General features: G+C 44.3%; 1 protein-coding gene across 2 annotated transcripts in view; it reads left to right on the forward strand.

Moving 5' to 3' along the window:
* Tbk1 (TANK binding kinase 1) overlaps window positions 1–12,528 on the forward strand; it is a 35,708-nt gene that overhangs the window by 7,551 nt on the left and 15,629 nt on the right. For both annotated transcript variants that reach the window (XM_021204412.2, XM_029542403.1), the window contains exons 4-8: window positions 1,411–1,540; window positions 4,434–4,615; window positions 5,608–5,768; window positions 8,996–9,106; window positions 11,162–11,341. In XM_021204412.2, the coding sequence (XP_021060071.1) occupies window positions 1,411–1,540; window positions 4,434–4,615; window positions 5,608–5,768; window positions 8,996–9,106; window positions 11,162–11,341 (764 nt within the window). The remainder of the gene's footprint in view (window positions 1–1,410; window positions 1,541–4,433; window positions 4,616–5,607; window positions 5,769–8,995; window positions 9,107–11,161; window positions 11,342–12,528) is intronic.

Consider the following 12,528-nt stretch of genomic DNA (forward strand, 5'->3'; position numbering starts at 1 on the left):
TGGTGGCTCATAACCATCCATAACAAGATCTGACTCCCTCTTCTGGAGTGTCTGAAGACAGCTACAGTGTACTTACATATAATAAATAAATCTTTAAAAAAAGAAAAAAGAAAAAATATTCTAGAAATAACGAAGTAGAGATCTTGCTGTCAGGCGTGGCTATTCAGTAAATATCTTCTCTTAAACTCCTGTATCCTCCTTACCCTGGTAACCTTATCTTGATGGTTTTTCCTAGGGCTGATCAAGTAAGAATTAGAGTTTATTATTAAAATGTGAATTGGTTCCCTCATAGTAAGGACCGCTTGAAAAGCTGAGTAAGTAGGGTGTGCACTGGCCAGTTACCCCAGTGGTGTATAGCGGCCAGTTACTCCAGTGCGGTACAGCGGCCCGTTACCCCAGTGCGGTACAGCGGCCAGTGACCCCAGTGCTGTGCAGCGGCCAGTGACCCCATGGAGCCAGGCCTGGTGGTGCTTCGCTGAGATGGAATGAACGTATCAGACCTTTGAACTGTTCTGCCATCTAGTCTTGCTTCTTTTTTTATATTTTCCTCAAGTTTGGTTTCATTTTGAGTTATGTGTGTATACGTGTTTGTGTACTGACTGGTGCAGGTGTCCTTGCAAGCCAGGAGAGGGCATCGGGTCCTCTGTAGGGGACATTGCAGGCAGTTGAGAGCTGCCAGACACAAGTGATGCTCGCTCCCCTCGACCCTCTGGGTGAGCAGCACAGGCTCCTAACCACTGAGCCACCTCTCCCGCTCACTTGTTGTGTTTTAAGGCTAGGACTCCATTTCTTGAAGTAAAAGTATTTATTGTAAGAAGGAGAGTTGTCCTATGTATGTTGTTGTGCAAAAAAAAAAAAAAAAAATTAACACTACCACCATGATCTTATGGTTGAGGTTAGTTTCCACGCAGACTGAACTTTATAAGTGACATGATCTATCTATATATGAGGATTAATGTTTTATTTGTATGTGTATACTCACATGTGTTCTAGGGCCTAGGGAGAACAAGACAGTGATGGAGCCCTGAAGCTGGGCTTGTGTGAGCCACCCCATGTGGTGCTGGGCTTGTGCGAGCCACCCTGTGTGGTGTTGGGGTTGTGTGAGCCACCCCATGTAGTGCTGGCACCTGAGCTCAGGTCCTCTGGAAGAGCAGCCAGGGCTCATAACTGCTGAACTATCTCCAGCCCCCACCTCCACCCCACCCCCCACTTTATTTCCTGGAAGTCTGGAAGTCATTATTCTACAACTATAGCACTTTCTCAGTCCCAGTGGACAGGTTCATAGTAACTGTGTCACTGTAGCGTGTCCTGCACTTGAGTGAGGTCAGGTGGGCAGATCCTGCCTGGAGACAGCTTTGGTCTTGTCGGATTTCCTGTTGAGTCTCAATTAGTGACCTTTTTCTTTTCCAGACAACAACAAGACACAAAGTGCTTATTATGGAATTTTGTCCCTGTGGGAGTTTATACACTGTTTTAGAGGAGCCGTCCAATGCCTATGGACTTCCAGAATCAGAATTTCTAATTGTTTTACGAGATGTGGGTATGTTTATATGATTTTATATATGTGTGTTTGCATATGGGTTCACATGTATTATTTAAAGATACAGAATGAAAAAAATAATTTCCTACATTAAAAACAAAAAGCTTTTATTCAATGTTTTCTTAGAAACCACACTAAAAGCACAAGTGCCTAAAAGAAAGATTTGGTAAATTGGACTTTAGCAGCATTAAAAACTTACTTCAGGGCTAGGGCAGGGCTAAGCAGTAGAAAGCACTGGCTGCTCTTCCAGAGGACCCACACTTTGAATTCCCAGCACCCACAGTGCAGCTCATCACCATCCATATTTCAATCCCAGAAGCCAGTGGTCTTTAATGGCCTCCACAGGCACAAAGCATTTAGTGTACAGATATTCATTCATACACATACATAAAATAAATAATAATTTTAAAACCACAACTTATTTGAGATGGTAACTGAATAGAGAGCCCAGAAAGTGTTTACAGATTACACGTAATGTGTGTTGTCCAGACACACGTCCAAAGGACAGTTCTAGAGTTTGTCAAAGGGTTCGACCAGACATTTGTCAAAAATCATAAGGACAGACGGCTATTGGACGAGTGTATTAAACAGTGCTCATCATCATCGATCGCTAAGGCAGTTCTAAGGAGAAGAGGGACAGATCAAAAGAACAAGCGAGCGCTGGCAGGGCTGGAGAAGTGACTCTGCCGTGTGTCGCTGTGGGGTTGTACAGTAACACAACCCTTTAGAACACAGCTCAACAGTTCCAGAAGACTAAATATAAAATAACTATGCTGTGGCAATCCTGACAGGCACACCCCCAAAATTAAAACACATCCACATAAAATTTTACATATCTGTCCATTGAAGCACTATTCAAAATAGCCAAAAAATAAAATAAAACCAGGACAGCCCAAATATCAACTGACAAATAGATGAAGATATTTTATGTCCATATAATGGAATATTACTCATTCATGGAAGAAATGCAGCCACGTGAGGTAAAGCAAGCCCATATTTCCAACACTTGGGAGCTAGAGGCAGAGTGTTGTAGTTTGGCTTTTGTTGCTGTGTTAAACACCATGACCAAAAGTACTGGAGAGGGAAGGGTAGGCTTGGCTACAGGCCTCAGTGAGGGAAGCCAGCAGGAACCAGTGCAGACTGGGGAGGACCACCCCTGATCCCTCTCTCAGACCGTTTTCAATCACTTTCCTATAGCTCCCAGGGCAGCACTGCCCACAGGGGACTAGGCCCTCCACATCACTCAGTAATCGAGATATCACAGTCACAGTTAAAGGTCAGTCTGAGGGAGGCCTGTACCGCCTGAGGCTCCCGCTTCCCACTTGACTCTAGTTTGTGTCAAGCGGGCAAGAACTAACCACACATACATACAAAACATAAATACAGCCAGGCGTGGTGGCGCACACCTTTAATCCCAGCACTCGGGAGGCAGAGGCAGGCGGATTTCTGAGTTCGAGGCCAGCCTGGTCTACAGAGTGAGTTCCAGGACAGCCAGGGCTACACAGAGAACCACTGTCTCGAAAAACCAAAAAAAAAAAAACATAAATACATCCCTTAATTGAAAAGTTAAAAAATGGAATCTTGGCACGTGCTAAAGTGAGGGTGAGTCTTAAAAGGATAGAAAATGGAAGAAGCAGGAGACAAAAGATCAGAGTATCATAGTCCCAGCCACATGAAGTACAGTCAGCCCAGAGGCAAAAAGCGGGCGAATGCCTGCAGAGTCTGACAGTGCCTACTAGCGGCTGTACGGCTAGACCAGGTAGTGTGAGAACAGTGCTGTGCTGTTAGTAGTGACAGTTGTACAGCTCTATTAAAAATTATTGAATGGTACACTTCTTAAAATGAATGGCAAGGGGTGTGTGTGTGTGTGTGTGTGTGTGTGTGTGTGTGTGAGTAAACCTACTATTTTTAAAAGACAAGTAAAATAATACCTTCTCAGACAGAAATGAGTCCAATGTTTAAGGAGGCGAAAATGGTGGTGTGCGCCTGCAATCTCAGCTGATGCCCTGCCCATCGACTCCACCGCTCAGCTGCAGCGGTGCCAGTGCATTTGCCCTTGAGAGAACGACATAGACTGAGCAGGGCTATCATAGGAAACACATCTTTATTGATAGATCACACTGTGTGCCCCTTTTGCTACTCATTATTTACTGTTTCATATGTTGAAGCCAGTTTGTTTCTTGTGACACTTTTTTTCCCCAAAGTAAAGGATGTGTAAAACAAGAGCTGGGCACAGTGGCACTCAGCTTTAACCCCAGCATTCCAGAGGCAGAGGCAGGCGGATCTTCGTGAGTTCAAGGTCAGCCTGGTCTACATTTGAGTTCCAAGACAGCCAGGGCTGTTGTCTCGAAAACAACAAGGAAGTGTAAAACTGGTAAAAGATGGACGTCTGTGAGATCTGTCTGTCACAAAAGTAGATCAGGAGGTCCTGGCCTCAAGACAAGACTCTGTGTTATAATCACCCAATAATTATCAAAGACAGCACACTTTTGAGGGCCATAATTCTTTTTTCTTTTTTTTCTTTTTTTGGTTTTTCGAGACAGGGTTTCTCTGTGTAGTCCTGGCTGTCCTGGAACTCACTCTGTAGACCAGGCTGGTCTCGAACTCAGAAATCCGCCTGCCTCTGCCTCCCATGTGCTGGGATTAAAGGCATGCGCCACCACTGCCCAGTGTGGGCCATAATTCTTACTAAAACTCCTTGTGTTTGAAACATAAGATTGTTACACACTTATGCCTGAGGAGTGTGAGTATTTGTACAGAGGGACGAATCTGTTTCTTAGAAGGACTTCAAGCCAACTTGTACAGAAAGTTGAGTTTGAATTTGAATGTGTCCTGTCCATGAGTTTGGGAGGCCTACAATGAGATGCCCTTTGTCTTGTATGTATTGCTGAAGTGGGCGGGATGAATCATCTCCGAGAGAACGGGATAGTGCACCGTGATATCAAGCCAGGCAACATCATGCGCGTCATAGGGGAGGACGGCCAGTCTGTGTACAAACTCACAGATTTCGGCGCTGCTCGAGAGCTGGAGGATGACGAGCAGTTTGTGTCTCTGTATGGCACAGAAGAGTATTTGGTAAGCCACACGCTATGGGTGGTTTCATTTTAATAACCAGGTAGGCACATTATATGTGGAGTTACAGGTCATAAGCCTATAAGGTATTACATAATTTTTATGACAGGTTCTGTTTTCTGTCCCGATGGATATGGTGTGTAATAAGGAACTTAGGAATTGATTTCTAACTATACTGTCTCTTTCTATTGGGCAGTCTCAGAGGTTGTCCCAGTTGTGGTGACTCAGGGCTTTGATCCCAGCACTTGAGAGGCAGAAGCAAAACAAATCTACAATAAAGCCAGCAGTAAAAATTCTTGAATGTTTTAAAGTTTATACTAAATCAATGGATTTGTTTTGCTTATTTTTATTTTATGTGCATTGATGTTTTACCTGCCTGCATGTCTATGTAAAAGTGTCATGAGCCCCTGGAACTCAAGTTTCAGACATTTGTGAACAGCCATGCGGGTGCTGGGAATTCAACCTGGGTCTTTTGGGAGAGCAGCCAGTGGTCATAAGCACTGAGCCGTCTCCTCAGCCCCAGTGCCATGGGTCTGTCTGTATTAGAAGAAGAGGCACCCAAAGACTTGAGAAGCATTTGGCCGGGAAAGGCACGTTTGGGCTCAGTGCAGTGAAGAGGGGAGTCTGCTTGGATGGGATGCAACAAATTAGGTCAATGCTACAAAGGAGGGTGGGGGCTATCTAGAGTTCATGAGCTTACATTCTTATTACATATATGTATTGGGGAGATGCTGGTCCTCCGGCACCCCTGTAGGAGTCAGGATAGCTCGTGGCAGTCACCGCTCTCCTTTCACCATATAGGTCCCAGAAATTGAACTCAGAGGTCGCCAGACTTGCTTACTGGCACCTTTATCCACTGAGCCATCTCCCCAGCCCAAATTAGTCTTTTGAGAATGGAAGAGTGAAGTTACTAGGAAAACATGCTAGGACTTGTAGCATTGTTGAATACTAATTTTTTATACACATAAGTCATCAGCTCATGCTTTTCTCTTTAGCATCCTGACATGTATGAAAGGGCAGTGCTAAGAAAGGACCATCAGAAGAAGTATGGGGCTACCGTTGATCTGTGGAGTGTTGGAGTGACATTCTACCATGCAGCCACGGGGTCGCTGCCGTTTCGACCCTTCGAGGGGCCCCGGAGGAACAAAGAAGTAATGTAAGCACCTCTGAGTCTGAAGTTAGACGTGATTTCTGATGTATATACTATCTTGTTTATCCAGATATTTGAGGAAATGAAATGGATGAAAATTTGTCGCGTCCCCTCTTGACCAGCAAGAAAGACGCAACCACCAGTTCTTCTCTCAGCATTTTTTTCAGGAACCTTGAACAATCTTCATTTCCCTCTTCATCTCCCCCGAGCCCCGGGCTACAAGCCCTTTTATACTCTCATATCCACTCCAATCGCATCGCGGCAGGCCACGTCACCTCACCAGGCGCGCGGCCTCAGCCAACCAGAAGAGCGGGAACATATCACCACCAAATATGGACTTGTTTACCACAAGCTCCATAGCCAACAGGTGCCATCTTTAAGGTGCGGCTTCGGGTAGCCCAGGGGAGGGGCCGTAGCCTCCTGCAAAAATTGGCTTTTTCTAATACTTTATGCCTCCTGGGGTTTACTGAGAATGCAGCCTTCTAAGAGTGTTGGCATAGATTTCCAGACCAAGTATAAACACTATCCAGTCTTGGGTTTGTCATCGCGCATATCCTATCTTCTGACCTCTACTTCAAAACGGTCCATTTCCTGTTCCCCTGTTGTGCTTGCCACTGTCTCCCCAGCATCTGAAACGCACACAAAATGACAGTATGTTTCTGAGGAGAGCAGGACCAAGGGAGTTCTTCCCTTCCACTGAACAGACTGAGCTTTTTAAAAATGGCGTTTTGGATGTAATTTTTTTCTTTGTTGCAGGTTCTATCCAGAGATAAAGCATTTCAGTAGTGTAGTATAGTATACACTTTAAATTTTTATTTTGTGAGTATAATTTATGTATATAAATGTTTTCCTGCATGTGTGTCTGTGTACCTGGTGCCTGAAGAAGCTGAAAGATTGCCTGAAACTGAAGTCAAAGGTGCTTGTGAACTGTTGTGGTGGTGCTGGGAACTGAACCCAAGTCTGCAAGATGAGGCAGTGCTGCTCTTAACTGCTGAGCCATCTCCACAGCCCTATGGCATTGTATGCATTTATATGCTGCCATACTGTCGGAGAAATGATCCGTGCACAAAGTCTTAAATAGTAAACAAATCAAGGAAAAGATAGACTTGTGGAGTGAAATTTCTTGTGTGATTCATCTGAACACTGTGTGTTAGGATTTCTGCTGTTGTGATCAAACACTGTGACCAAAGGCAGCTTGGAGAGGAAAGGGTTTATTTTGTCTTCCAGCTTGCTCAGGGAAGTCAGGGCAGGAGCGGGGAGGCAGGAGCTGAGGCAGAGGCCATGGTAGGTGCTGCTTCCTGGCTTGCTCCTCCTGGCCTGCTCAGCCTGCTTTCTTAACCATTCAGGACCACCTGCCTAGGGTTGACACCACCCCAGTGGGCTAGGCCCTCCCTTGTTAGTTATTAATTAAGACAGTGCCTTACAGGTTTTCCTGTAGTCGTCTTTCGGGGAGGTATTTTCTCTACTAAGATCTCCTCCTCCCAGATATGTCTAGGTTTGTGTCACGGTGACCAAAGCCAGCCAGCACACTGTGCTTCATTTTATTTTAAAAGAAACTGACAGAGCAGTTGTGCCCCAGCCTCCTGAGTGTGGGATTGTGTGCCTTCCCACCATACCCACCTTCCCCAGGGCATGTGATTTAAAATAATCACAACTGTAAAACAGAGCCTTTTCTGTCATCTCTGAAAATAAGGAGGAAACACATTTCTCCTTTAACATTATTTGAGGAAGCAGATGAAACAAGTTCATGTGGTACATTGGCTTTTCCTAAAGCTTGAACATTTGCATGTGAGCTAGTGAAACACTGTGTCTGAACATAGACTGATGGCACTAAGATGATGCAGTGTCAGCCTGAGCTTGCTTTACAACTGTGCCCTTTTTATTAAACCTCCTCCTTAGTAAAGGCCAAGCCCCCCTTTGTTTCCTCATTAGATATAAGCTGTACCAGACAGGCAGGCACTTCTGTTCTCATAGATATATTTTAAAGCACTGACAACTTACACTGCTCTAGAAATGGATGAGAGCGTGTGTTGCTTGTAAGAAAGGAAATGTGACTCACACACAAGCCACCTCATGACTCTGTGATCAATCTGTGCATACGTTAGTGGGATGTCTTTATTTGTACAGTCACCTCTGTGCAAGGACTGATGGTAGATGTTCGTGGTGTGGTGTCGTTATCAGTGGCTGTCTAACCGTCCTGGAGGGTGGTGCTGCACCCCTCTCCCTCCAAACTCGTTGCTCAGCATGTGAGCTCACAGTGTGCATCCCATCAGCACGGATTAAGGTTCACATGAGAAGCCAGTAGGGATAAACCTGAAGGATTTGCCCAGCACAGCAATGCTATCACTCATTCTCACTTGTGTCTGGGCGGTAGCCCCACATCTCCGTTGATTCCTCTGTAACTGGATCCTGCTGGGATGAGCACACCTTCCTTCCCACCTCAGTTTCTTTATTTTAAAACATCTCGTGAGGCAGAAACTACAGCCACCTGCCTCCATGGAGAAGCAGCAGTCTGCAGCAGTTGGGTTTCTGGTTGTCTCTGGTTTGCTCAGAGCACGTTTGTTTAGCTGATGAACTAAAAATGATCAGACAGAAAGAAACCCTGGCCTCGGCTGATGCCAGACTCTGCTGACTGGTGCCGAAGGGGTTCGTGCAGGTGCAGGTATTCTCGTGGGAAGACACAGTCTGAGACCCCGAGGCCTGAGGTCCTGGCCAGCCTGGCTTCTGCCCATCCGTTCTACACCACACTCACCAGTGTGGACAGTCTTAGAGCATCTGTGTGTGCTTTTTGTCTATGTGGAGGATTTTTCTGATCCTGCGCTATGTATAGTTTTAGCTTCCACTTCTTTAAAAAAATAAATAACTTGATGGCTCATTTTGCAGTAGCCTGTAGTCTGCTTGACTGGATGAGGTGCTTTTTATAGTCTAGACAGACTCAGAGGCATAACGTTTTTTATGTTTGCCCCATTTTTGCAGACGGAAAAATAATTTTGTTGTGAACATCAGACACATTGGGCTCCCAAATGAAAACCAGCTGGCGTACAGTTAGTATTCGCACACTACTGTCCCACCTCAGTCAGAGCACTGATTGTCTCATGGATGCTGCAGCCGTCGGTCACAAAGGGCTGTAGTAGATGATCGCAGGTGCAAGTGAGGGGAACTTGCAGCCTGTTTATAGGCCGTGCTGTATTGATTGCCCTGCCTTACCTTATTCTGCTGTTGTTCCTCTTAAGGTATAAGATAATCACTGGGAAGCCCTCTGGTGCAATCTCTGGAGTACAGAAAGCAGAAAACGGACCGATTGACTGGAGTGGAGACATGCCTCTCTCTTGTAGTCTTTCTCAGTAAGTGCGCTGTACCTAACTCGTGACCTTTGGCACCTTGTGGTTAAACTTTTTGTGTCCTAAAAATCATAAACACATGCAAATATCTAAACATATTTCCAGGACTGGCTTTATTTGTTGTTTCTGTCAGTTTTGTTTTTTTGAGGCAGGGTCTTGCTGTGTAGTCCAGTCTAGCCTTGAACTCACTATGTAACCCAGACTGATAATTCTCCTGACTCTGCCTGCCACTTGGTGGAGTGACAGGCGTGGGCATCACTGCTGGCTTTCTAGTGTAGCTTTATTTTAATTAAGTTGAACCATGGGATAGTGTGCACTGGCACAATGTAAACACGCTGAGGACACAGGGCATGTGGTCTTCAGATTGTTCTTCCCAATGGAGGAATCGAACTGATGACTTTCATATCGACATAAGTTTTAAAAATTGGACTTAGAAAAAATAAGCATTACCAAGTTTAATATTCTCCTTACTTTAAAAAAAAAATTTGTTTTATTCAAAGAATACAAAATAAGCATTTCTAGGCCCTGCACAGCGGCTTGAATTTTTAATTCCATGGGAGGCAGAAGTAGGAGGATCTCTCTGAGTTCAAGACCAGAGCTCTAAGAATTATATTGCCAGATAATCACAAAGAAAGAATTGATTAATAGCAAATTAAAAGTAGCAGGGCATGGTGGTAACACACCTGTAATCTCCGCACTCAGGAAGCAGAAGCAGAAGGAGCACCACGAGTTCAAGGCTAGCCTGTGGTGTGCAGTTCTAGGATAGCCAGAGCTGCATAGAGACCCTGACTCAAAAAGCAAACTAAAAAGCCAGGTGGTAGTTCATGCCTGTAACCCCAGCATTTGGGAGGCAGAGGCAGGAAGATCACCATGGGTTTAAGGCCAGCCTGGGCTACCTAATGGGTTTCAGGATAGCCTAAAGTACAGAATGAGACCCTGTCTCAATCTCCCTCCTACCCTCCCTCAAGGGAAGAAAAAAGTAATGACGACACAATCCTAAGTTTTATTTTTCTTTTTTAGGAAACATTTTCTGAAGTAAACTCATGTAACTAGATTTGCCACAAGACATGTGTTATGTTGGAGAGCAGAACTTTACAGCTACAGTGCTTTGTTGATTTGTGTTATATTTGAATTAGGAAATGTTACCCTTAGGGACCTCAGGGAACCTGGTAGAATGTAACAGGCTTAGGCAGGGGTCTGTGCTAGTTAACTACTGTATCACTGAGGCAGTGGTCGCAAGCTGAGCTGCAGACACAGCGTAGTCTAGAAACTTCATCCACCACTGCTTTTAGCATAGAAGTCTTTCATCAAAACTGCTAGATTTCAAAGGTGCTTTTGTGAATTTTGTTTGTGTTAAATAGTAGAATTTTAAGTCAAGTGAATAGTGAAAACTACTGATCAGAGTGTAATGACCCAAGAAAGAAAAGAACAAGTTAGCCATCCTCTGTCCTGTGTGCCACTCAAGGCTGGATAGCCAGCCACAGGGAGGAGCCGAGCCTTCTGGGAAGTTGGCATCAGAAATGCTGCAGAGTCATGATACCATAAACGGAAAATTCCACACATCCCCACATGTACAACCAGAATGTGGACTCACTGAAAAGACTGAAATCCTTCAAGCCATGTGTATTATGAATATGTGAAACAAATTATGCATTTGGACTTGGATCCAATCTCCTGATAATTTCATATGTACAAATACCCCAACATCTTTGAAAGAATCTAAAGCTAAAAGATAAAGGATATACAGGCTATAAAAATAATAGCAATTTGTCTTAGTCAGTGTTTTATTGCTGTGAAGAGCTACCATGACCAAGGCAATACTTATAAAAGGAAGCATTTGGTGTTGGGGACTTCCTTACAGTTGCAGGGAGAGAAAGACCAAGCAACACCTTCCAACCCTCTCATAACGCCGGTCCATGGTGACCAAGCCTTCAAATCTCTCAGCTGTGGGGGCTGTTCCTACTCACACCACCGCACGAGTGCTTTGGTTTGTGTTTCCTTTGTAGATGTGCTTGTCACACAATGACACTCTCTCTCAGTAATTTTTATACTGTTTAGGGGTCTTCAGGCACTGCTTACCCCGGTTCTTGCAAACATACTTGAAGCTGATCAGGAGAAGTGCTGGGGTTTTGACCAGTTCTTTGCAGAGACTAGTGATGTGCTTCACCGAATGGTGATCCATGTCTTCTCGCTACAACAGATGACAGCGCTGAAGATTTACATTCATAGCTATAACACGTAAGTGGCTCTGCGTTCTTGTCCTGTCTGTGTTTGTGTAATGTAGTAATCTATGCTTGCATAATGTAATAAACATCTCCTAAACCAGGAAAACAGATAGATAAGAATGCCTTAGCTTGACAAATAGCATGCCTCATTAGGAAAACTAAGTTCAAGTACTCAGTAAAGTCCTGATCCTTACTGGAAACAAAAAGGATTAATTTTCTTAAATGCATAAGTTACTTCGTACTGAAACTGCAAGTTTGATGGAGCTGATTCTATGACTTATTTCAAGTGCCATGTATTGATAAAAAGGAGTTGTTTTATTGAAGGTATGGCCTAAGTCGTAAATATAGTGGAATTCTAAATCTAGTTTAGTCTTATTTGTATAGTTAGCATAAAACACTTTAGGGATATTGAAGAAATATTCACCATTTGTTTTGCATAAATGAAAACATACTATGGGATTTTTCTTAGCTCTCATGTAATAAGGCTGAGTATGACTAAGGGTGCATCTGCAGGGAAATCCAGGGAAAGGGTTTGAGGATTGTATCAAAGTAAATATATTTAGTGGTGACAGTTTACTATTGGCAAGGTGCTATCCCTGAGGGAAATGAGCGGAGGGGCCAGGCACCTGCCAGCGTTCTCTTAAAACTGCACAATACAGGCTGGGCGGTGGTGGCACACGCCTTTAATCCCAGCACTCGGGAGGCAGAGGCAGGTGGATTTCTGAGTTCAAGGCCAGCCTGGTCTACAGAGTGAGTTCCAGGACAGCCAGGACTATACAGAGAAACCCCGTCTCAGAAAACAAACAAACAAACAAACAAAAAGAATGAAAGAAAGAAAGAAAGAAAGAAAGAAAGAAAGAAAGAAAGAAAGAAAGAAAGAAAGAAAGAAAACAACACTCCAGAAAGGGGGTGGGAAGAAAGAGACAGAGAGAAAAGAAGAATCAGATTCATTCTTTGTGCCTTAGTCTGTTCGACAGAATTTAAATAACAGTTTTGATGTCTCATAAAATTCCTGGACAGAAGGCTGGAGAGTCAGCTCAGAGATCAGGAGCTCTAAGAAAAGCCCAGTGTGATTCTCTGCACACACGGCAGCAGCTCACCTTGTCTGTAACTGAACCCAGGGGGTTTGATGGCCTCTGCCGGTGTATCAGACAGGCATATGGTGCACAGACACACATGTAGGGAAAATACCCATACACA

This window comes from Mus pahari, chromosome 9, assembly GCF_900095145.1.
Source record: "Mus pahari chromosome 9, PAHARI_EIJ_v1.1, whole genome shotgun sequence".
In the NCBI taxonomy this organism is placed as follows: domain Eukaryota; kingdom Metazoa; phylum Chordata; class Mammalia; order Rodentia; family Muridae; genus Mus; species Mus pahari.